Source organism: Globicephala melas, chromosome 2, assembly GCF_963455315.2.
Source record: "Globicephala melas chromosome 2, mGloMel1.2, whole genome shotgun sequence".
Classification (NCBI taxonomy): domain Eukaryota; kingdom Metazoa; phylum Chordata; class Mammalia; order Artiodactyla; family Delphinidae; genus Globicephala; species Globicephala melas.
The window spans coordinates 100,553,732-100,580,526 of NC_083315.2; the positions used below are offsets into that span (position 1 = coordinate 100,553,732).

Genomic DNA, 26,795 nt, shown 5'->3' on the forward strand with positions numbered 1-26,795 from the left:
GGACTTGGCATCATGGTGAGATGGGAAGCACATAAAATTTAGTAATTTTGAACACAGGCTCTGCTACTACTCACACGTAGCTTTAGGCAAGTTGCTGTCAACAGCCTCAGTTTCATTATCTCTGAAAAGGTAATAACAGGGACTTCCCTGGTGGCGCAGTGGTTAAGACTCCCCAGCTCCCAATGCAGAGGGCCGGGGTTCGATCCCTGGTCAGGGAACTAGATTCCACATGCATGCTGCAACTAAGAGCCAGCGAGCCACAACTAAGAAGCCTTCATGCCGCCACTTACAGCCGGCACAACGAAATAAATAAAATAAATATTAAAAAAAATAAAACCACAACAGGGATTTAAAAAAAAAAAGGCAGTAACACCCACTATCCCACAGAATGGGGAGAGGATAAAATTGATTAACACTTCACTAAGTAGCTTCATCCCTTAGCTCTTTTTACCACATGACCAATGTGCTAACTACTTTAAACTTCTGTTTCCCACTTGCTCTACACCTTCCTCTTATTCCTTCTAATTGTTCCTACTGCTTGCAATCTCCTTGTCTAGACCTGCCTTCAAGAATCAGTTGTGTCCTGTCCTCTGAGATACCTGTCCAGGGTCCCCTCTGGGCAATATTATAATCCTCTCCAGAATTTGTGATCCAAAGCGGTTTCTTTTTGTTTTTATTAAACCATTAATCACAATATAATAAGTAAATGGTAGCTTTTATTTTTGAGTGTTGTGTCACACACATGTTAAGTGCTTTATGTTCATTTTCCCATTAATTCACAACCACCCTGTGAAGTAAGTAGTACTGTTATTCCCTTTATCAATGAGTAAAGTAAGGCTTAGAAAAGTTAAATAATTTGCCCAAAGTCACTCAAGTAATAATTAATACATATTAGCACTGCTCCTAATTAGGCAGCCATTCTGCTGCCTTTGGTCGGGAACTTATACTTCCTTTGCCTTTGTAGCCTTAGGAAAAAAGTACACCTGGCATGAACATGTGTTTAGTGAGTAAAAAAAGGAAAAGAACAAGTCTGTACACTGAATTGCCTATTGTGTGTAATTCACCTGGACGTGGAGGTACAAAATTATCCAACAAGATCTCTACCCTCAAGCAGCCTACAGTCAGTCTATCTGGGAGAGAGACTAGTGAATAGGTGATTGCATTACAGTGTGGTACATGCTATTTCTATGGACAGGCTTCAGAGAAAACATAGGAGAGGGCACCTAAACTGGATGGGAGGAGGAATATAGTCAAGAAAGATGTTAGGTTAAGTCTGAGTTTCTGCTTTTCTCTTCAAAACCAAAATTAAGTAGGATTTTACTAGACTGGCATTCTAGTAGCTGGCATGGCAGGGATGAATGTACTTTTTGTTAAAACTGAAGTATAGTTGACTTACAATATTATATTAGTTTCAGGTGTACAACATAGTGATTTGATATTTTTATACATTACAAAAGGATCACCACAACGTACATCTTTTTAAAATTAGTTTAGATTATGTCTACATTTATATTTCTATTTTATATCAAATTACCTGTCTAGTTCAAATAAATATCATCTTCTAAAAAACACATTTTAAAGGATGATCTGCTTTCTAAATATGTTCAATTTATATGACAGTACATCATATTTTTCTCTCCTCACAAAGGAGAAACAATAAAAAAAAGGGACTGGTTCCATAACTGGCTAGTATGAGAAGTGCTTGCAACAAAACCACAATCCATTTAGGATTTTAACTCAGAAGAACAAGTGGCTACAACTTATCACATCTCAAGTAACTGCTCCAAAACCACTATCTATCCTCAACAACATTTTACTAAGCAAAAACCAAAACAAAACAAAACAAAAACAAAAAAACACAAACAAAAAAAACTGAGGTTTTCCCCATATACGTTTCCTTCCTTCCCCCCCCCCCCCCCCGTCTAATTTAACCCTACAATAATGGTATACAATTTAGATAATGGATTTCCATCAGTTGTTCACTTACCAAACAATAGTTCATTCAAGTGGATACTTTCTGGGCTGTCATGGAAAACGCCAAAATAAAATGCCTTATTAAATTCGAGTTAGATTATATCTGTCACTTCTTCCTTGTCCAAAACAATTACTATGAAAGAAAATAAATTAAGCCTAGCACTGTCACTTATTACAATGTTGGTTGCTATAAAAAATTTTTTACCAGTTTTCTAGGTGGTTACTAATAGATTAAATGATTTCAACACTGTTCTAATCTGAAGAAAGCAGATTTCCCCAAACATTATGGGACCAGTAAGGATGAAATAATAAAATAAAGTAGAGGTGATAAGGAATGCACTTGTTTGCGTTTTGTGGGATTAGTGAGACAACAGCAAAAACAAAAGCTTAATGGGATTAAAATCTAAGGACAGCAAACACAAACAATCAAGAAAGTGCAGCTTCGAACACACAATCACAAAAGAGAACCTAACTTCTTTAACCTAGAGTTTGCAGAGAATCGGGTTCAAGTACAAAGTAGGTTAACCTTCTTGTCTTTTTTTTAATTGAAGTATAGTTGATTTACAATGTGTTATTTTCATCTGTACAGCACGATTCAGTTTATATATATATATATATATACACACACACTTTTATATGTATTCTTTTTCAGATTCTTTTCCCTTATAGGTTATTACAAAATATTGAGTATAATTCTCTGTGCTACACCTTAGGTCCTTGTTGAGGTTAACCTTACTTTCAACTTATCACCCTATTTATTTAGCAAAATGAAAAATAACCTGGTGGGAAAAAAAAATAACCTGGTGGGCAAAGAGTTTCCACAAAACCTTTCTTATCTTCCCCTAGTAAATTCTCTCACTAAAAGGAAAAGATAAACAAACGGAACTTTTCTTGATAAGCCTTATCTTTAAGTTAGAGATTTTTAAAAATTCATGAATGCTTGCTAGGACAAGAGAGGGTCAACAGCAGTTTACAGCAAAGAACTGTGATGTTACTTGCTACAGGGGACAGTTACAATCATGAAATCCAAAGGAATTGTAAGAGATTTTTATTCCCTTAACCTTTATTCACGCACTAGAAGAGTTTTCGACAATTTATGAAACTTACAGACTTAAAATATAAAGGGCTTCAAACTATGGCTGTATTTAATACCATAATGTTAACTCAGATTTTAATGGCATGTTAAAAATTCAAAACCACAATTCCCCCCAGTAAATGTAACCATTACCATTTAGAGAAAATAATAGGGATAATCACATTTGTCAAATTTATTTAACCTGAAGCTATGTTAGTCACCATAATGACCTACTGTATTTTTGTTCTTTCATTAAAGAATTCTCAGACCATTCACTATTGAGTTACTGTTTAACTGGTAAACTGAGGCAAAATACTGAATAACTTGCAAAGTCACAAGTGCAAAGTCCACTGTACAAAACTACTGAACCAGGCTCCCTGTTTATGTACTCTTCCAGATATAATTTAAACTGAGCAAAAGATGAATTCTAAATTCCGCATAAATTGCCTCTAACTGTGCCTTTCTTTTTGCTTGAAAACGCTTTTCATACATTGCCACCGATTCAGTTTCACCTGTAGGTAATGAACACAGAACTCATTGTGGGGAAAAACAAACCAGAATGTGAAAAAAGTAAGATAAGTTATCAGATATACAAGGGAGTGAAACAGTTGATTGAAAAGTACTTTAACCACAATACCTTTTCTCCATTCTTAAAAGAGGCATTTTGAATATTTTAGTTACTATTTCTTTCACGAAAACCCCCAGTTTCCCAATGCTCCCACATTGAGTACTCACCTGATTCATCTGAAGGCTGAATCCGGGCTTTTATTTCTGCTAAGCTGGGCTCCCCCTCTTGGGAGAACGATGCTGCTGCCCCCTCCTCTGTATCCTCTACCTTAGTCACGGTGAAGTGCGGCATTGCTGTAGTTAGGAACCCGTGCTCTCCCTATATTTAAGCTTTCTTCCAGTCTACCTTCCCTGCCTACCTCTTCCTTGCTGTGCCCTTTCCGACTCTGATCACTGCCCACAGGAGACCTAGCCTGGGAATCGGGAAGTACTTTCAGCTCACGTGACCTACAGCCCCAAGGGAGTGGAACCTAGAAGACACGCCTTCCACAGTGTTTACCATTCACTTAAAAGGATTAAGCACTCCACCTCTTGCTTATTGTTATTAAACTCTAAGAATCCCAAGAACTGTTTAGGCTGCTTTCCCAGAGCTGCCAATGGCTGGAGAGTGGGCAGAATGCATGGAACTCCGCCCACTGTGTGCTCACCCTCCTGTTTCCTTAAGTTATTTGCACGTCGGGATCTCAACCTCTGCTCTCATATCTCACAGGAGAAAGATTAGGGAACAGTTCATTTTGTAAACTTTTCGTTTTAAAGAAAGACTTACACTTACATTAATTTAGAAAATCAAACTATTTGTAAGCTTCTGTTGTTGCTTTATTTCAAAGCATACTGAAACTACTCATACAAATCAATAAAAGTTTTTTCTTATCTTTCAGATAAGAACATTCACTTGGCAAGTATTTAATGAATATCTATATATTTTATACAAGATATAGTTCTAGATGCTATAGTGTATACAAGGACATCCAAGAAGAGACATTAACTTTCCCGAAAGTCCAAGTTGTTTAAAAGAGCAAAATATTTTTAAAGGGAAGAGTTCAGAATTTTTTGTACGGTACAGAGTTTAAACATTGTGTTTTAAAGAAAAAAAAAAAAACAAGAAAATCCCTGATTAAGAGGTGTACAGTTCCTTCAGCACACACTTAAAATAACATACTTGACTTTATCAGATAACTGTGTTCTCAGTTGATGACTTTAACTACAGAGTATAAGGCCCTATCTCTGCACCTAGACAAGGGAGTTCAGTAACTTGAGCTCTGTGCTATTTTCCATTAATGACGTAATATGAGGGCTTTGTTGTTAGTAACACCTGACAAACAAGACTGCACTAAATTTAAAGAAGAATGATGGTTATAATCCCCATTTATTCCAGTATATACCACTTCTAAAAGAGAATGAAGCCAGTAGTTGTTAAAGACCTACTCTGTGCTCTGCATTGCACTAGAAACTTTCTATTATGATCTCATTTAATCATCACAGCAACAGAAACATTAGGCTAGGAACTTGCCCAAAGTCACAGAGTTTGTAAATGGTGAAGCCCCACTTAAAAACCTCTAATACTCTTGTTGGTAGGCAGCATAGAAGTTTCATAGAAAGAAAACTCATATACACTTACCTCATTTTATTTCATGGGCTCCTGTTTAACACTGGTTTGTAATCTTGGCAGCACCATTGGTATCACCTGGGGAGATTTTAGAACAACTAATGCCTGGTCCCATCCCAGCTATTCTGATATAATTCCTCTGGAGTAGAACCTGGGCAAAAGGACCTGTAAAAGTTCCCTCAGGTGGTTCTAACAGGCAGCCAAGGTTGAGAACTATCAATACTACAAGAGAAACGTTTGTCACTTGAGAAGCCTTTGAAACTGCTTTTTATCTCTGATAGAAACTAAATCAGCTGTGGTAGTGCCCTTGGTGATTTTTCCATATTTACAACTCAGGTAGCTACTCTGCTGATTTACTCAAAGGAACTACCAAATTGTCAGAGTTCAACATTATATTCTAGGTTCCAAATTTATTAATACCTTAGTGCCATTGGATATTTCCAATGGGATCTTACTTTTCATATTTAATTTATTAAGAGAGTTGAACTGTGGCTAATCTTTTATAGTCAGTGGACAGAAACAATGACTCATGTTTATAAATCTATATACAGCTTTTACACATAAGCCTATGTACAAATGTTATCCTGTCACCTCTCCCCTCTAAAAAAAAACCCCAAACTAAACAAGTAGGAACATAACAAATTCCTGTTAAAACGATGAGTAATTTATTTACCAACTTGAGAGAGAGCTAACTTACCAATAGTTCTCTCCTAGACTGGACTGTAGATAACAGTGCAGGGGCATAAAATATTCAAGGCAAGGTTAAAGTAATATAGAAAACGTTGCGGGCGGGGAAAGTGGCAAAGAAGAGACGTGTAAGTGCTATATAGGAACAGTGGTTAGACAGAGAAGGTGGGATGTTAGAAACAGCTATTTAAAGTACAACAAACTACAACAAAGAGTATACCATTCCACAGCCACCATGATGGCTAAAACTGGTAAGACTGACAATTTTGGTGAGAATGTGGAATGAAAGGAACTTTCATACATTGTTACTGGAGTGTAAATTGGTTCACCCACTTTGGAAAGGGGTCTGGTACTTTCCCCTATAATCCAACAATTGCACTCCTCGGTATTTACCCCCCTGAATGAAAATAGTATAAGAATGTTCACAGCAGTTTATTAACAATAGGCCAAAACTGGAAACCCAAGTGTATATCCACAGGAGAATGGATAAACTCTGATATATTCATACAAAGGATTACTATTCAGCTATAAAAAGGAATGAACCACTGTGATACCTACAACAATATAGGTGAATCTCAGAAACATTATGCTAGGTGAAAGAAGAGTACATAAACAAAAGTTTTTGTTTATTTTTTTTGTTAAGAGTACTTAAACAAAAGAGTACATAATATATGGAGCCACTAATAGGAAGTTTTAGAGCTGGCAAAAGTAATGTGGTGCAAAACCAACAGGACAATGGTTGCCTTTGGGGGAATGGAAGTGGAGACGGGGCATGAGAGAACTTCGCAGAGTGATGGTAATATTCCACATCTTGATAGAGTTTAAAGTTCCACAGGTATATGCATTTGTCAAAATTCAGTCAATCTTCACTTAAAATTTGTGTATTTGGGCTTCCCTGGTGGCGCAGTGGTTGAGAGTCCGCCTGCCGATGCAGGGGACACGGGTTCATGCCCTGGCCCGGGAAGATCCCACATGCCGCGGAGCGGCTGGGCCCGTGAGCCATGGCCGCTGGGCCTGCGCGTCCGGAGCCTGTGCTCCGCAACGGGAGAGGCTGCAACAGTGAGAGCCCCGCATACCGCAAAAAAAAAAAAAAAAAAAAATTGTGTATTTCATGGTATGAAAAGTTTAACTCAAAAGAAAAAAAGCTGCAAACAGATACTGAATTCTAACTAACAATCTGATTTTGAAGTATTTGGGAAAAATGAACTGATATCTGCAATTTGAACCCTGAAACCTTGAAATGCATATACTAAGATAAATGGATAGACATATGACAGGAAAAGTATTATAAAATACTAATGATAGATTCTGGGTGGTGAGTATACAAGTGTTCACTCTAAGTCTTGCAATTTTCTGTATTTTTGAAATTTTTCATAATAAAATGTTGAAAAAATACAATAAACTGACACATGAAAATGAATAGGCAAGTCAAAGACTGGGAGAAAATATTCATAAAACATATGCTTGGGCTTCCCTGGTGGCGCAGTGGTTGAGAGTCCGCCTGCCGATGCAGGGGACATGGGTTCGTGCCCTGGTCCAGGAAGATCCCACATGCCGCGAAGCGGCTGGGCCTGTGAGCCATGTCCGCTGAGCCTGTGAGTCCAGAGCCTGTGCTCCACAACGGGAAAGGCCACAAGAGTGAGAGGCCCGCGTACCGCAAAAAAAAACAAAAAACAAAAAAACATATGCTTGACAAAGGACTTGTATTTTGAGTATACAAAAATCCCCTACAACTTAATAATAAAAAGACAACTCAACAGAAAATGAGCAAGGGCTTCCTTGGTGGAACAGAGGTTAAGAATCTGCCTGCCAATGTAGGGGACACAGGTTCGAGCCCTGGTCCGGGAAGATCCCACATGCCGCGGAGCAACTAAGCCCGTGCACCACAACTACTGAGCCTGAGATCTAGAGCCCATGGGCCACAACTACTGAGCCTGGGGGCCACAACTACTGAGCTCGCATGCCACAACTACTGAAGCCCGTGCACCTAGAGCCCATGCTCCACAACCAGAAGCCACCACAATGAGAAGCCTGCACACCGCAACAAAGAGTAGCCCCTGCTCGCCACAACTACAGAAAGCCTGTGCGCAGCAACGAAGACCCAATGCAGCCAAAAATAAATAAATAAAATAAATTTTTAAAAAAGAAAATGAACAAAAGATTCAAACAGACAATTCACAAAGGAAGCTATACACATGGCTAATAGCACTTGAAAAACTGCTCAGTGGCCATCAAGGAAATGCAAATTAAAATCACAATTAAAACTGTTGGCAAGGGGCTTCCCTGGTGGTGCAGTGGTTAAGAATCCGCCTGCCAATGCAGGGGACATGGGTTCGAGCTCTGGTCCAGGAAGATCCCACATGCAGTAAAGCAAATAAGTCCATACACCATAACTACTGAGCCTGCGCTCTAGAGTTGGCAAGCCACAGCTACTGACCCCACGTGCTACAACTACTGAAGCCCGCGTGCCTAGAGCCCGTGCTCCGCAACAAGAGAAGCCACTGCAATGAGAAGCCCACGCAACACAAAGAAGTGCGGCCCCCACTTGCCACCACTAGAGAAAGCCTGCGCACAGCAACAAAGACCCAACACAGCCAAAAATAAATAAATAAAATAAATAAACCTATAAAAAAAAAACCGTTGGCAAGGATGTACTGCAAATGTTGACGTGAATGTTGGTGTGATGACTTTGGAAGAATGTCTGGCAGTTTTGTGGGGTTTTTTTGCAGTACGCAGGCCTCTCACCGTTGTGGCCTCCCCCATTGCGGAGCACAGGCTCCGGATGCACAGGCTCAGCGGCCGTGGCTCACAGGCCCAGCGGCTCCGCGGCATGTGGGATCTTCCCGGACTGGGGCACGAACCTGCGGTCCCCTGCATCGGCAGGCGGACTCTCAACCACTGCGCCACCAGAGAAGCCCTCGCAGTTTTTTAATAAGTTTAAACATACACTTACCCTATGACCCAGCAATTCCTTTTTGTTTGTTTGTTTTTTGTTTTTTGCGGTACGTGGGCCTCTCACTGTTGTGGCCTCTCCCGTTGCGGAACTCAGCGGCCATGGCTCACGGGCCCAGCCGCTCCGCAGCATGTGGGATCTTCCCGGGCCGGAGCACGAACCCGCGTCCCCTGCATCGGCAGGCGGACTCTCAACCACTGCGCCACCAGGGAAGCCCCAGCAATTCCTTTTCTAGGTATCTACCCAAGAGAAATAAAAGCTAAATCCACAAAAAAAACTTTTGAACATGTATGTTTTTAGCAGCTTTATTCATAACAGCCCAAACAGGAAAGAGCCTAGGTATCCATCACAAGATAAACAACCTATAGTATATTCATACAATAGACTATATTACCCAACAATAACCAGGAGTGAACTACTGATACATTCAACAACATAGCTGAATCTCAAAAACATTAGAAATTATACATCACACATTAATTATACGCACACTTTAGTGTTTAGGTGTGAAGCACATTGATGTCTGCAACTCATTTTGAAATGCTTCAAAAATGGATGGATCAATGGAAGGGATGAATACGTGATAAAACAAATATAGCATGTGCCAATAAAATGGACAATCTGGAAGAAATGGACAAATTCTTAGAAATGCACAACCTGCCAAGACTGAATCAGGAAGAAATAGAACATATGAACAGACCAATCACAAGCACTGAAATTGAAACTGTGATTAAAAATCTTCCAACAAAGAAAAGCCCAGGACCAGATGGCTTCACAGGCGAATTCTATCAAACATTTAGAGAAGAGCTAACACCTATCCTTCTCAAACTCTTCCAAAATATAGCAGAGGGAGGAACACTCCCAAACTCCTTCTACGAGGCCACCATCACCTTGATACCAAAACCAGGCAAGGATGTCACAAAGAAAGAAAACTACAGACCAATATCACTGATGAACATAGATGCAAAAATCCTCAACAAAATACTAGCAAACAGAATCCAACAGCACATTAAAAGGATCATACACCATGATCAAGTGGGGTTTATTCCAGGAATGCAAGGATTCTTCAATATACGCAAATCTATCAATGTGATGAACCATATTAACAAGTTGAAGGAGAAAAACCATATGATCATCTCAATAGATGCAGAGAAAGCTTTTGACAAAATTCAACACCCATTTATGATAAAAACCCTGCAGAAAGTAGGCATAGAGGGAACTTTCCTCAACATAATAAAGGCCATATATGACAAGCCCACAGCAAACATCATCCTCAATGGTGAAAAACTGAAAGCATTCCCACTAAGACCAGGAACAAGACAAGGGTGTCCACTCTCACCACTCTTATTCAACATAGTTTTGGAAGTTTTAGCCACAGCAATCAGAGAAGAGAAGGAAATAAAAGGAATCCAAATCGGAAAAGAAGAAGTAAAGCTGTCACTGTTTGCAGATGACAAGATACTATACATGGAGAATCCTAAAGATGCTACCAGAAAACTACTAGAGCTAATCAATGAATTTGGTAAAGTGGCAGGATACAAAATTAATGCACAGAAATCTCTGGCATTCCTATATACTAATGATGAAAAATCTGAAAGTGAAATCAAGAAAACACTCCCATTTACCATTGCAACAAAAAGAATAAAATATCTAGGAATAAACCTACCTAAGGAGACAAAAGACCTGTATGCAGAAAATTATAAGACACTGATGAAAGAAATTAAAGATGATACAAATAGATGGAGACATATACCATGTTCTTGGATTGGAAGAATCAACATTGTGAAAATGACTCTACTACCCAAAGCAATCTATAGATTCAATGCAATCCCTATCAAACTACCACTGGCATTTTTCACAGAACTAGAACAAAAAATTTCGCAATTTGTATGGAAACACAAAAGACCCCGAATAGCCAAAGCAATCTTGAGAACAAAAAAAGGAACTGGAGGAATCAGGCTCCCTGACTTCAGACTATACTACAAAGCTACAGTTATCAAGACGGTATGGTACTGGCACAAAAACAGAAAGATAGATCAATGGAACAGGATAGAAAGCCCAGAGATAAACCCATGCACATATGGACACCTTATCTTTGATAAAGGTGGCAGGAATGTACAGTGGAGAAAGGACAGCCTCTTCAATAAGTGGTGCTGGGAAAACTGGACAGGTACATGTAAAAGTATGAGATTAGATCACTCCCTAACACCATACACAAAAATAAGCTCAAAATGGATTAAAGACCTAAATATAAGGCCAGAAACTATCAAACTCTTAGAGGAAAACATAGTCAGAACACTCTATGACATAAATCACAGCAAGATTCTTTCTGACCCACCTCCTAGAGTAATGGAAATAAAAACAAAAATAAACAAATGGGACCTAATGAAACTTAAAAGCTTTTGCACAGCAAAGGAAACCACAAACAAGACCAAAAGACAACCCTCAGAATGGGAGAAAATATTTGCAAATGAAGCAACCGACAAAGGATTAATCTCCAAAATTTACAAGCAGCTCATGCAGCTCAACAACAAAAAAACAAACAACCCAATCCAAAAATGGGCAGAAGACCTAAATAGACATTTCTCCAAAGAAGATATACAGACTGCCAACAAACACATGAAAGAATGCTCAACATCATTAATCATTAGAGAAATGCAAATCAAAACTACAATGAGATATCATCTCACACCAGTCAGAATGGCCATCATCAAAAAATCTAGAAACAATAAATGCTGGAGAGGGTGTGGAGAAAAGGGAACCCTCTTGCACTGCTGGTGGGAATGTGAATTGGTTCAGCCACTATGGAGAACAGTATGGAGGTTCCTTAAAAAACTACAAATAGAACTACCATATGACCCAGCAATCCCACTACTGGGCATATACCCTGAGAAAACCGAAATTCAAAAAGAGTCATGTACCAAAATGTTCATCGCAGCTCTATTTACAATAGCCCGGAGATGGAAACAACCTAAGTGCCCATCATCGGATGAATGGATAAAGAAGATGTGGCACATATATACAATGGAATATTACTCAGCCATAAAAAGAAACGAAATTGAGCTATTTGTAATGAGGTGGATAGACCTAGAGTCTGTCATACACAGTGAAGTAAGTCAGAAAGAAAAAGACAAATACAGTATGCTAACACATATATATGGAATTTAAGAAAAAAAAATGTCATGAAGAACCTAGGGGTAAGGCAGGAATAAAGACGTAGACCTCCTAGAGAACGGACTTGAGGTTATGGGGAGGGGGAAGGGTGAGCTGTGACGGAGCGAGAGAGAGTCATGGACATATACACACTAACAAAGGTAGTAAGGTAGATAGCTAGTGGGAAGCAGCCGCATGGCACAGGGATATTGGCTCGGTGCTTTGTGACAGCCTGGAGGGGTGGGATAGGGAGGGTGGGAGGGAGGGAGACGCAAGAGGGAAGAGATATGGGAACATATGTATATGTATAGCTGATTCACTTTGTTGTAGAGCAGAAACTAGCACACCATTGTAAAGTAATTGTGCCCCAATAAAGATGTTAAAAAAAAAAAAAAAAACCATTTCCTTTCATGCCCCCAATCCCAGGCAAAATAATTGCAAAAATGTACCCAGAAGATAAAGACTGCATTTCCTTATGCTTGTTCTATTATACATTTGAAGCTGAATAAATGTTTCAACAGAGCCAGCCACCATTAGCAGAGGAAGTGTAATGACAATAATACTGGTGTTAGAATCACAGACACTGGGTTCAAATCACATTCTTCAATTTATTACTTGTATGACCCTGGGCAGGTTACTTAACCTTATCAGCTTCAGCTTTTTCCTGGAGAAGAAATCCACCTTAGCTCAGAAGAAAATGACTTTTTTTTTTAAATGAAAAAGTATCAGAACTGATGAATTTTCAGCGAAGGAAAGAATTAACCTCATCTAATAGGAAAGCCTGTTCTCTATTTCCTATTAATTCCTAAAATTTTATTTGGAAATTAGAACACTGCTAAATTAGAAAAAAAATAAATCAGGGGGCTTCCCTGCTGGCGCAGTGGGTGGGAATCTGCCTGCCAATGCAGGGGACACGGGTTCGATCCCTGACCTGGGAAGATTCCCACATGCCGCGGAGCAACTAAGCCCGTGTGCCACAACTACTGAGCCCGCGCGCCTAGAGCCGGTGCTCTGCAACAAGTGAAGCCACGACAATGAGAAGCCCGCACACCACTCGCTGCAACTAGAGAAAGCCGGCGCACAGAACAAAGACCCAACACAGCCAAAAATAAAAACAAATAAATAAATAAATTTATTTAAAAAAATCAAAAGCAGAATTTTTTACATGCACCTTGGGATGTAAATTAACTGTTGTGAAAATAAGTATTACTTCTGGATATTAAAAAACGAGCTTAAATATTAAAATCAAATGCTCTCAAAATAAAGATAAATTTCAATTGGATTCAATTATCATAGCTTCTCGAAGTGAAAATGTTCATGTGTATACAAGAGTTTTAAACTTCTTAGTGTTTTCTTTTTGTAAAATTAGCAATATGAAAAATGAATACCTTTACCCCAAAAGGAAAAACAGCCTTGTCTGGTAGAATGGAAGAAATTTAGGCGCCACTTTGCCAAAAATTAAAGCTATCTACCAAATGGTTCCAACTGTAAACAGATGAATGCTATCAACTGAATATCTTGCACGGATTTCTCAAGGCCATATGAAATGTAATAAGGCTTAGCAATGCAGTAACAAAAATACAAAGCAGAAGACTGAAACCCAGCTCTCAGCTAAAATAATACGAAATTTTAAAAAGAAGAAAACAAAAAACTAAAGTTAGGATTAAGACCTAAGTATACCTGCCATTTCCTAACAACTTAATACAGCTTTTGTTTTCTATTTCTGTCCTTTCCAAGTACAAAAACTTAAATTTTAAGGAAAAACAAAAAAAAGTTTTAGACCTTACATTTTTTCAGTTAAAACATCCAGTGGTAATTTCAAATTTTCAAGTTTTGCACAGCCTCTCAGATTGACTTATTAATTGTACAATATTGGTTTGATTCTGAAATCTTGTTAACTGTGAATTCCACCCATGATTTAACAGTAGCTTAAAATTCTTCAAAAGTAAAATGCACTTGAATATCAGAAATGTTTAAAATATGACAAATGTACACCTTAGAACTGAGCAAATATGGTAATAATATTTCCTATTAATCAACTATTAAACTTCTGCAGTTAAAGCAAGGTGCTGTGTGTGTGTGTGTGGGGGGTATTGTATGTTCTGCAGTCTTGTGCTCATATCTTTATACATAATTGCAGGGATTCTACAAAGTACACCAAAGCATTAATAACAGGGTTTTAATGGGGAATATCTTCTTGGTTTTCCATTTACTTATAAAATTTCATTAAAATAATACATTGTTTTACACAATCACAAAATAAAATGCTTTCATAATTCCTACAATACAGCTCTCCAAATTTTCATACCTACTGCTAAGAAACACATCACCAAGAACTTAAACACATAAAATCTGCACTATTCTGAGTCAACAAGCCCACCAAGTGCAGCTGTGCAGATTACATCAGGCCAAAAGGGCAAGGGCGTTGGGGGGACTGAAATCCAGTTTGCCCGTCTCCAGTGAAGCTTGCAAGGGGTCTGGCTAGTCCAGAAGTATTTATTACGCAGAGGAGGCAAAAGGAGCACCACGATTCAAAAGTTTACAGCAAATATCGTCCTTCTAGGTCAGTACAAATTGCCTTAAACGTCAGCATTAGAAACATTCCCCTTATTCTAAGAGCCTTAACATTAGAAAAGCATGACTTTTATAAGATTCTTAGGTACCCAGGAGTGTCCTCTTCCTTCTTTTCCATTCCAGTACAGGTAATATCAAAGCAAAGTTTATGAGAATCTGGAATCAAGAAACATGCCTCTGACAGGAAAAGAATGAGGCCCCACACGGAAAGAATTAGTGAGGATACAGAAGAGACCACCCAAGGTAAAAGACAATAAGTTGAAGCAATCACTCTTCCAATCACTAATATTTAATCAAATATCTAGAGTATTCTAGGACAGAATCTATAAAAGAAAGTCCTTTCTATTAAAGTAGCTTTCTGGGGCTTCCCTGGTGGCGCAGTGGTTAAGAATCCACCTGCCAATGCAGGGAACACGGGTTCGAGCCCCGGTCCGGGAAGATCCCACATGCCGCGGAGCAACTAAGTCCGTGCGCCACAACTACTGAGCCTGCGCTCTAGAGCCCACGAGCCACAACTACTGAGCCCACATGCCACAACTACTGAAGCCCACGCGCCTAGAGCCCATGCTCTACAACAACAGAAGCCACCTCAATGAGAAGCCCGCGCACCGCAACGAAGAGTAGCCCCTGCTCGCTGCAATCAGCGAAAGCCGGCGTGCAGCAACAAAGACCCAATGCAGCCAAAAATTAATAAATAAATAAAATTTATTTAAATAAATAAATAGCGTAACTTTCTGGATTGCAGTCCAACCTTTCAAAAGCTTGTATTACAGATATTTTCAAATATACACAAAGTCAGAGAAAACAGTAAAATGAATCCTCATTAATCCAATTCAACCAATTATAAATGTTTGCCAATCGTATCTATCTCTCCTCAACTGTTTTGTGGCGTGGGGGGAGGGAGGGTGGAGTACACTTCGTTTCACCTGTAAATATGTCAATATGTATCTCTACAGATAAGGGCTTTATATTACCACAACGTCATAAATATACCTAAGAAAATTCACAATAATTCCTTAGTATTTTTTAACACCAAGTACGTGGTCAAATTTCCCTGATTTTCTCAAAAGTGGCTTTTTACAGTTGTTTTGTTCACATCTGAATCCAAAGAAAGTCCACACTTTGCATTTGGTTGACAGCTTTTTATCTGTAACAGCTCCCCCCGCAACCCCTTTGTTCTCTCCTCCTCCACTCCATGCCATTTATTTGTTGAAAAGTCTAGTTATTCAATAAAATTTCCCACATTCTGGATTTAGCTGATTGCTACTTGTGGTGTAAAGTAGTATATTATAAAGTTTAATCATTGGCTTTGCAGTATGGAGGAGAGGGGGAAAAAACAGATGTGGTCTGTAACCAAAACGTGTCACACAAGTGCTACTTGTCTTCAGAAAAAAGTGGGGGGAGGAATCGAGCTTGGAAAAAAAAAATCTATCAGAGGATGCTATCAGGAAAGCTAAGAAGTGTTTTTACAAAACTATCCATTTTACTATGTTACACAATGTTAGTTACAGCTCTCTGTTAGTGTGTCAAAGTGAAATGGTAGTATTCAATAACCATATAATATGAAAGGTATATTTAAAAGAAAGGTAATAGTCACCTGCAATTGGCAATACAATGTAATTCACTTATTTTTGCTTGGGGCAAAAAACTAGAATTTTTTTCCAAAAGTATAAAAAGATTGCTTGGTACTTTGAAACATGCTCTTATGAAAAATAAAAAGATAGCTTTGCAACATTATTCTGATTCTTAGTCAAACGTTATTTAACCCTAGCATGAGAGATTGATGTGACCTACGAATAACACACAGAATTGGTAGACCAGCAGAGTGGGCTAAACGTCCATGTGTAATATAATGGCACCAAGTGCAGATAAATACTCTGTAAGACCTACTGGCATTTAAGGAAAAGCCTGCTGGGCCTTGTCCACTTGGTGAACTTCTGCTTACCCTTCGCAGCCCACCTCAGGTAGGAAAGTTCTTCCCATGCATATAAGATTAATCCCTCTTCCCTTCTGAGCTATGGTCTCCAACTCTGGCTGAAGAGCTTTTAAATACTGTGGACAAAGAATGTTGCCTGCCATATCAGTGAACAAAGGATATTGAGGCCATCGAGCCATCAGTCACTGCAGCCACCCCCAATGGTGCACCCTGAGGGGATTCAAGATGGAGAAAAACAGGATACTGGCCCTAGATAGCTAAGGCTCATCTCAAAGGAATAATTTCAATAAGCCCAGAGTCCTGAATCTTCTCATACACAGAACAGCACTAAATTCAATAACTTGAGATGTCTGGTTTTCTTTAATTAGCAGTAATCTTTTGATGTTTCCACGACTTGGTTTTTTTTGCAAAAACTCCTGTATATCCTGGCTCCTCCCTTACAACTTCACAACAGTCCCTCAGAGCTGTATGAGAGGTTGTCTTACTGAGGGTTTAAGTCCTCAGTAAGTCTGTCAAGTAAAATGTAATTCTCAACTTTGAGGTTGTGCATTTTTTTCAGTCGACAGCATTATGCTCTTCAGGTCCCTGTCCTCAAGAACCTACAGCCTAACCGAGGAAGATAATATGTAAACAAACAAATAAAAAAACAAAATTCAGTGAAATAGGTGCTCTAGTAGTAGTCTGTATAAGAGATACAGGGACTTAAAGAACTGATCTGATCTATCTGGGTGTCGGGTTGAATGAGAAAAGGTTTCAGAGGTGGCTCCATGAAGGAGGGGCTTATCTAAATAATTTTTGCATCTCTACCAGCTAACCTCCCTCAGTAAAACTTGGTGACAGCCAGCCTCCAAGTTGGTAAACTTAGAGGTCCTGACTCAACTGGCTTTAATTTTTACTCCACTTCAGAAACCCATTCCCAAGGCTGCACACTCGATCATGTTAACACTGGAACTGCCCCACCTCTGAATCCATTAACCCTAACATTCATCTATCTGATCACAGTCTTCAATCTCTCTACATCATTCACTATCACTTTTACCTCGTCAAGTCCTCCAGTCTCTCGGTGTCTCCATTTTACCTCAGTTCATCATTTTCCTTAACTATATTTTTCTACTGTATTATTCTAAAATTTGTTGTATTTTTTTTGTATTTTGATGTATACTTCTATTCCTGCATTTATCATACAGCATTATAATTTATATGAAAATTTGTTTGCTTTCTCTATTAGATCATAACTTTCCTTAGAACAGTAATTGGATTCTTTTTCTCAGTCCTGCATCCTTAGCACCCAGAACAGAGCCTGGCCCATAATAATTGATCAGTAAATGTTGGTGCAAGTGTTCTTGTCATTTTCACCACTATTGCCATGAGCGCTCCAAAGGCAGAACATATATTTTACCTGAGCATTTCCTATAGTTCCTACTGGAGTGCCTCACACACATCAGAGCCTCAGGGAGCATTTGTTGAATTGTAAAAGGTTGAAATGTTATTAGAAAATGTATAAGACATATAAAAATATGTCCTCTTCTCTATTTTGGTATTATTATTTTAACAATCATTTAAATTAACCAAATGGTGATGAGGCAAATGTAAACAATGTTCATCATGGCAGAGGCAAAATGATGTAATGGAAAGCCCTGGACAGAAGTCAGGAGGCCTGCATTTCAGTCTTGGCTCTGCCACTCATGATCTACAAATAACTATCTCTGTAAGCCTTAGTTTCCTCACTTATTAAAATGGGCTTTGACCAGAATTTGATTCTTGATCATCTGAGGTTCCCTAACTAACATGCTATGGCTCATAAAATTTTTTTAATTACAAAAGTGATACACTCTCAATATAAAAGATTGTACATGCCCTACTGAATTGTTTAGATAAAGGAAAATTCCCAGTCTCCACCCTATTTTCATAACTGTCCAGAGGTATCCACTCTCAGCAGTTCCTTCTGTACCTTTAAGGCATTCTTCACGCATAAGCAAGTACAGTGCTAAGATCGCTGATTTTATTTACCAACTTGACAGTCCCATAAGTTCTAATGGAACCTTGACAAAATGAAAAAGAACTATAAACACTTTGATAGCAGAAAGATAATTACTACTCAAAAGGCCAACAGTAGAAAAAAATTAAAACACAGATAGAAATAAATATTTAAAATTTGGTGTGTCACCCCACCTTGGTTGTGCAATGTAATGTGAATAAAAGGTATATGACACGATAAGAAACTTAAGGTGGGAAGAAATGTGGGAGGCATGGGAATTGTGGGGAAAGGAGAGAGAATGATACCAATGTCACAATCACTGAAGGATGTAAAAAGGGTCCCCCTACCAAAAAAAAAAAATCACAAAATTCTAAATGGTAAAATAGCAAACACAATTCTGAAATACATTATGAACTTAAGGATAGAGTCCACTGTAGAAGAGGAAGTAGTTGTTTTCCTATACTAAATCCAACCCAGAGACAAATGTAGATTAGCACGTCCTTGATTTTCTTGACAACAGCATCCTTTGAAGATCAACATCTAAGTCCAGTAAGGGTATCTGCATATTACAAGGCCAAAGGTGAAATAATTACATTTCTAACCAGTTCCCTCTGATGGTGTGGAAAATATATCACAGGATGATCATCATAAGAAATTTTTTAAAAGACAATAAGAGAAAAATAGGTCATTGGGAAAGTAGGAAACTCGATTCCCAAGAATACTCTAGGGAAAAGTGCGATCTAATGGCTGGATTGTTAATTTCCCTTTCTCTAGTACCAGAGACTATTTAAACATTAAGGAAGATGTTAGGTAGAGAACCAAGCTTTAACTTCTGTACCCAGCTAAACGAGATAGATTTTACCTACACACGTCCCCAGTTTTACCTTATGGTGTAAAGCAATACCACTCTAGACCTTAAAGAATGCTTATAGATAAGGACAGAAGCCTGGACAAGGATCCCGTTTCTGCAAGGCTAACTAACACATTACTGAAATAAGTCCACTTTTAAAAACAGAATAAAAATACAATTCCATAATATATAAGTCACAAACCCAACAACATTTAACTATAAATTACCTAATGACAATTACAGCATTAAAAAAATTAACACTTACAGTCTTATCTGGTATTTTTACAACCTAAATAGAGTATGATGTGTAAAAACTAAAACTACAATTTAGAATTAATTTGTAAGAAGAGAAAATGATGAATTATTTTTTATTCCATAATGTAATTTTAACACCATGGTACATAGTGTAAAGTCTGTCAAGAAGTTGAAAATTGTTAAAAGTCCAAGAATCGACCTGTAATGTCTTCATAAAAAAAAAGATTAGTCAAGGATAAGTGAATTCCAGGACTATAAACTTTACCAAATCTACCTTGTCTCCAGACATTAAAAAACAGAAATAAGGAACTAAAATCATTCTGGTTTCCTGCACGCTTTAGGTTAGGAGGAACAATATTTCCTGACACCGGAAAATGGCAATTCAGTGGCTGAAGCTACGGTTTTCAAATGTGGGTAGAATATCATTGTAAGAATCTTGAAGATTCTTAAGAGAAGTTTTCATTACCTGACAGATCTACGTTAGTTAGAACATAGCATAAAACTAAATATATAAAGCAGTACGGCACTTCTCAAACTTTTCTACTTCAGAGTCCGAAAAATGTTATGACCTCTCTGTTTTATCTCATCACCTCTTTCTCACTAAACCCAATGAAAACCTCCAAGCCCGCAGACACAAATTGGTTTAGGAAGCTGAACGTCTGCAGTGGTCAATATAAGTCAGAAGTAGCTTGTGTGCTACTTCCTGACTACAAAGACTCAGCACTCAGTACATTCCATCTAAACTTCAAAGTGAAGAAATTATGTGGGAATCAGAAATCTCCATTTGACAGGATAGCCCCCTCAGATCTACCCAGCCTCACCCTGAGTGAGCTGTGTTACTCGAACCACTGTCTCTGTAAAATATAATTTTTTAAAAAGAATTTTGTGATACAGTATCTGAAGTCTTTACAGGAAAGCCAGTAACTAAGATATGATCAAAAACTACTCCTCATAACTGGCCTTAAAAGCAAACTGTAACAGTTGGAGCCCCAAAGACAACTCTCCACTAAATTTTACAATTTAGGATTCTCCATGCTGGAAAATTGTTAAATTCTTTGATATTCATCCTTAACCAAAATACCCATTTCAATTCTAAGAATACAAGAATGAGGAAGTCAAAACATACATCTACTTTCCTTCTTGTCATATACCTTCGCACACGCCAAATTACTATTGCAGAGATCCACTATGCTAACCATTATTCCAAAGGGTTCCTAAGCATCTCAAAAAGAGGTACCTTGGTTCCTGATGATTATTCTACAATGGAAAAATGATTTCCCAGTATATTGTCATCCTGGACAAATAAGCCAGTAACGGAAATATTTTGTTGTCTGTGTTTCTACTTACCCTCAGAAACATCCTGGGGGTTAGAAGTCCGGTCACTAGCTGGATCCAGTGCAACAGTCGCCAGTGAACTGGTGGCTCCAGACATCTCACTTATAGGCTCACTACGGCTTGTTTCAGGTACGCTTTCCCGGGAGCTAAATCTTACCCGGGAACTGGATCGAGAACTGAGGTCCGGGCTGGTGTCTGACAAACCTGGAATGTCATCGATCTTTGTTGGTGTCACCATGAACCGAACTGAAGCCATCTTGGTGGTGTTTTCTGAAGGATGCATTTTTCTTTTTCTTTTCCTTTATAAGGACAAAGAAAAAAGAAAAAACCCTGCAAAACCCTTCCTCCTACGCTAGCAATTTTGGTTGCAAAAATAGAAAAGATAACTTAAAAAAAAAAACCTCTCAATTACCTTGATTTACACCACACAAAAAGCCACTATATATAAGAATCCTTCTACTCAGAATTCAAGCCGCCTGTCCTAAAAAGTGCACTACCAGCAGCTGAAAAATATTTAAGGAAAAAAAAAAAAAAGACAAACGATGACAATCTCGTGTAACTTCGTTCCTTCAGAATGAAGAGCTATCTTAGTCATCTCCCCTGGTCCAGGGATGCGGGCAGACAGCCATGGTCTCAGAGAAGCAGGTGACGAAGCCTTTCTCTCCTCGACCTTAAGGTTTCTGCCGAGGTAGTTAGTCCCTTATCTGTAAATGTCCCACGGCTAGATGAACAAAGTGCGCAGAGGCCCACCCTTATCAAGCGAATATAGACAGTATAGATCAGATTGCGAAACGGTGTACACCCGACCACCTGTTGTGTATCAGGTGAATACCCCACAGGTCTGGCTGGGAGGAGATGTGTGTAGAGCCACCCGATGTTTTTGAGGCCGATAATCCACTTGGGTCTGGTGGGAGAGGTGAGCATGCATAACGGGAAAAATATCGCACACTACGGATGGAGGAGAATGAGACAAGGGTGAGGAGAGGCGGTTGCAGGGGCAAAGCGGATTTCTGCCTCCGAGAGGTCTGCGGGGGTGGCCCTCCCGCTCTTCTGGCAGAAAGGTCCCTGGGATCTGGGAGGAGGCGGCTAGCGGATCGAGACTCCGCGGACTGCAGTTCAGGGTCGTGGCAGGTAGCTGCTAGTCCATCGAGCCCCCGATCGGTTTGCTGGGTTTCTCCTGCGTATGACAGGACGAGCCACCCCTTTGCCGGAGACGCTTTCCTCCCCTACCAGGGCCCCGGCGCAAGGTCAGCCCCTTCGCTGTTCTTCCTTCGGGCCCTAACAGAAGAGGAGACGGCCTCGCAGGCTGGCCCTGGCTGAGCAGGAGGGAGCGGCGAGGATGAGGGTAGGAGGAGGTCGCAGGTGCGGGATCCCGGCGCCAGCTGATTCGGATGCGCGCGCAGCTGTTGTTTACCAGCGGGTAACTGTTTCCGAGCCGCGGCGGGCGCCGGGGGGCTTGGGCTGCCGGGGAGGGAGCCTCCTCCCCGGTCAGACGCCAGAGCAGCAGTTACGTGACCTCGCCGCCCCCGGCCCCGGGCCCGGCGGGCTGTGCCGGCTGCGCCGCAGCCCCTCCCTTTCCTCCCCGCTCGTTCCTCATTCGAGGTTAACGGTCCGAAGAGAAACCTGGGGGAGCGGTCGGAGGGCGTCACAGTCCCACGAGCACCCGAAAGCCCCGCCCAGTCTCTGCAGCCCGCGAAGTGGCGGAGAGGGCTCCGCGCATGCGCTCGCCCGGGTCGCAGCGGGACTGGCGGACAAGGGGCGGGGCCGAGCGTGGGAGGCCCGAAGCATGACGGGAATTGTAGTTGGGTGTGGGGTCCTGAGCTGCCTGCATCTGAGAAAACAAACGCTTTTCGCTCTTGGTCCTGCTGAGTTGTGGTCCTACTGTGTTGCACAAACTCATTCTGGAGGTAGGCGATGCCCCTCAGACCCTCAGAAACCATCTCTCTTTACTACGAGTGTCCCTGAAAATACCACTCATAATTTCTTTAAAAATTACAAACCTCTCAATACCATATATCTCCAATATATGGTATATATTGGGTATGACCCTCATTGGAGTTTTTACGTAGTGGTCTATTATAAAGCATTGTATGCTCAAATTTATACATAGTTTGGGCTACCTTTTTTTTTCTTGTCCTTTAAAAAAGTGCTGTTTTTTTTACAATGTATATATCTATCAAATCATCACAGTTGTACACCTTAAATATATAGTTTTGTCAATTTTACCTCAGTAAAACTGGAAAAAAAAATGCTGTATTCATTTTCTAGTCAGACTGAAAGCTTCATTAAAGAAAGCGTCTTTAATTTTAGACCTGGAGAAGCCATTGAGATACTTTCTCTTGACTCCATTCAGTGTTTTCCCTACTACTGCCACCAGAATATTTTTCTTAGAATGTTTATTTAATGCATGAATAGGTGTTCAATAAATTTGACTCATCAATGTTTTGTCTGAAAATTATTTCCTAGAGCTTTGATCAAGACATTAATTTTATTTTTTCATTGAAGTACAGTTGATTTACAAGGCTGTGCCAATCTCTGCGGTACAGCAAAGTGACTCAGTTATACACATAGAGACATCCTTTTTTTAATATTCTTTTCCATTATAGTTTATCACAGGATGTTGAATATAGTTCCCTGTGCTATACCACAGGACCTTGTTATTTACCCAGACATTTAAATTCAACAGTCTGGGCCCTGGCTTTGTCTGGGTCCTTGCTCAGCACAAATGGAAATGTTTAAGATCATCCCTAGTAATAGATCACAACTGTATTTAAGATGTGAGCCAGTAAATTCCCTTTTATCAAATGACACACAAAGTCCAATGTCCGGTTTAAAAGATCCAGGTAACAGAATGGAAACTAAATTCCTATTTAAAATGTAAATCTCCTCAAAGCTTGATTCTTTATAAAGCCTGTGATTATTCATTCAGGCTTACAGCTTTCTTACTTGAGGAAGGAAGAAATTTACTGAGGGATCAGTGTTCTCCTCAGGCATGCCTGCTGTTCATTCAAATCTTACAGACTTTCCCTTCATTTAAAAAAAAAATCCTGGATTTCTACAACATCGAATTTTGTTTCATACCACAGTGTATTTTCATTCACTTTATACTATACTTCTTAAGACTCTTCTCCCATTTCTGAGCACATCACACAATGTGCTCAGACCTAGATCTCTTAAGGAAAAAAATTTTCGGTATATTCACACCAATTTGCCTTTCCATTACAGTCTACACAGTAAGTAGCATGGAAAATGCTAATCCTTTTTTTGGTGGGGAGGTAACTTATAAAGACAGAATCACAGTCAACATTTAAAAAAAATGATAGCATTCGTTTACTGACTTTGGTTCTTTTCTTTTTTATTTTGGCCATGCCAGATCCTAGCTCCCCGACCAGGGATCGAACCTGAACCCCCCAACAGTGGAAGCTCAGAGTCCTAACCACTTGGACTGCCAGGGAACACCCCTGACTTTAGTTCTTAAAAAAACTTCCATAGCAGATACTTTTCCTAGTCATTTGCAGAATTTCTAACATTTCTTCGATCATTAACCCCTAATAGGATAGGACGACTCTTTAAAATCCCTCAGATTCTATGCTAAGAACCTTGTTCAGTGAGCAGGCTAAGAAATAAAAAATTGCTTGACAGGAAATAATTATCTCATTTCACCATTCTCATAAATTTAAGTAACTGATTGAAAATCATGTCTTCTATTAACTATGACCCAAGTCTAGAGATGTTTTATTCTCAGCAGTCAACAACTATCCTGAACTTTTCTGCCGGGACAGTCAGACATCAGAGTCCATGAGAAACATATTTACTCCTTTCCAGGGCCAGTCTTGATAAATCAAATTCGTGCTGATTTAAGTTACATCTGCTTCTGGAGTCTAGAATCTTTGATATTGTAGAAAAAGAAGATTGTATCACTGGAATGCAAACTTCACAAAGCAGTTTTAAAATCAGTGGCACTAAGCAAACATTCAAATTCAATGTCAAAGGCCATGAATGAGAAGATTGGGAAATACTGACTTGATTAACTTGATAAGGAAAGGAAGAAGCTAGCATTTCTTGAATGCCTATATACGATATTTTGCCTCATCATCCCTCTAATATGAAGTAATTGGATTAAAAATTTATGGTTGCCCCATAATAGAAGCTCAAGTCCTAAGAAATCTTCCAGGATTTAAAAAAAAAAAAAAAATTAACCCCCAAGAGTAGCTTGAAAAACAACAAAAATCCCTGCTCGAATCTCTCATACCTCATCTTCTAAATTAAAATCCATGTAGAGTTCCACATACCAGCTAGCTACCAGAAAGAATATAAAGTTAGGTGTATGTAAGAAGAGAGAACTAAAAGCCTGGGAATATTTCCAGAGGGGCGGTAAATAAAGGCATTCCTATTCACAACGGTTGGACAAACACTGTAGGTACATTAAGCTCCACCACTGAACCCTATCAATATTAGAGTTAGAAGAGCAATTAGAAATGATGAGAAAAATGGAACTAAACAGGTTGACTTTCTCAAAGGTATACAGAGAGGGGAGAATCCTGGTCTCCTGGCTTCCAATTCAATGCCTTTTCTCTACAATATAGCTGCTGTTATTTTTCAAGCAACTCTTCCATTTTCAGTCAGATGTCATTTCAACGGACAAAAAAATTACTTAAGTGAGCACACGGGTATTTTTCAGTGGATGCTGACAGCTGCACAGGAGTCTTTCTCAAGGTCTCTTCCCCATCCCCAGCACGCTTCTAAGACTCAAAGCACAGCACTGCTCCTGCTACAGAAGCCACCAAAGTTTCTCTTCCAAGTGGTCTTTTGTACCCCTGGGGCACTCTTCCCTCTCGTCTCCCTCGTTTTCGTTTTTAAACCACTCCTTTCTTCCCACAACACACAAAATAAGAGCTCTTTCAAATCATTTTAATAACCTGGCAGTGATTCAAAGTATGCAAAGAAGATTCAAACATCTTCCCTTTAAAGGGGATGCTACCATGATGGCCTCACCACAAGCATGATCAAAGGCAAGGATGAGACCGGATGCAAGGAGCAAGGGTCGTAGCAAGACTTCAAGGCTCACAGATGGAAGAGCTTGGTTTCAGAAAGTCTCCTGAGAGCTAGCAGGCGGCAGAAGAGACGTGAAATTTCAAGAGATCCTCAGAGGACGGGGCGCGGTTGCTGGGTCATGAGCACCTTGAAGCGTTTCTTGATGGTGACTCGGTGTCGAGAGTATTTGTCGTCTGGGGAGAACCGAGCAGGGTGGGCCGAGCAGGTCTGCTGTCCCATGGGGTCAAGCTTCTGCTCGAGGAGGAAAGACAGAACATAATCTCAGTACTGGAGTCGTGGGAAAACCCAATCACTGGCGTCGTGAGGGAAATGGAGGCTGGGATGGGGAGGAGGCCGCGCGAAAAGGGTAAACATGAAGACAGGAGCCGCGACTGCTCAGATCAAGAAGCCACACACTCCTGCCTCTACCACGCCAGGCTTCTGGGCTTTCCGGTCCCCCCACCCACCTCGGCAACTGACGGGCTCGTCTCGACCGTTCCTCCCAACGACATTTCTCGCCATGTCCATATACAACCTGTTTCCTCCTCTCACCTTCAGCGTGTAGACCCGGTCTCCTTGCTCGTTGAGGTAATACTGGAGAAACATGACCACACAGAAGCGTGGGCTTCTCAGTCTGCAGCGCCTCTTAACTGAAGGCCTCTCGTGTCAATTTCCTTCCGGGATAGCCGGGAAGTCTCGCTCTCAAAGCGCGCCGGGAAATGTAGTCCAGTTTATGCCTTTCTCCAGCAGGCCAGAATGGGGGCGCACTAGCGCAGGACTTGGCCCGTTGCAACCCAGTCGCAACCTTGCGGGCGGGC

General features: G+C 40.0%; 2 protein-coding genes across 5 annotated transcripts in view; both read right to left on the bottom strand.

Annotated features, from left to right (window-relative positions):
• Window positions 1–22,593, bottom strand: part of SLC12A6 (solute carrier family 12 member 6) — an 88,588-nt gene extending 65,995 nt beyond the window's left edge. For 2 of the 4 annotated variants that reach the window (XM_060294526.1, XM_030844222.2), the window contains exon 1: window positions 20,956–22,593. In XM_060294526.1, coding sequence (XP_060150509.1) covers window positions 20,956–21,226 — 271 coding nt within the window. In that variant the 5' untranslated portion in view covers window positions 21,227–22,593. Of the gene's footprint in view, window positions 1–3,784; window positions 3,981–20,955 lie in introns of those variants that run through there. The other 2 variants (XM_060294525.1, XM_030844224.3) reach the window with 2 other exon arrangements.
• Window positions 22,594–25,840: 3,247 nt separating this feature from the next.
• NOP10 (NOP10 ribonucleoprotein) lies at window positions 25,841–26,659 on the bottom strand. Its single transcript, XM_030844137.3, has 2 exons — window positions 26,530–26,659; window positions 25,841–26,229 (listed from the first exon to the last, which is right to left on the bottom strand). The coding sequence occupies exons 1-2, from the start codon at window positions 26,581–26,583 to the stop codon at window positions 26,089–26,091; spliced, it is 195 nt and encodes a 64-aa protein (XP_030699997.1). The 5' UTR covers window positions 26,584–26,659; the 3' UTR covers window positions 25,841–26,088.
• Window positions 26,660–26,795: the final 136 nt, after the last annotated feature.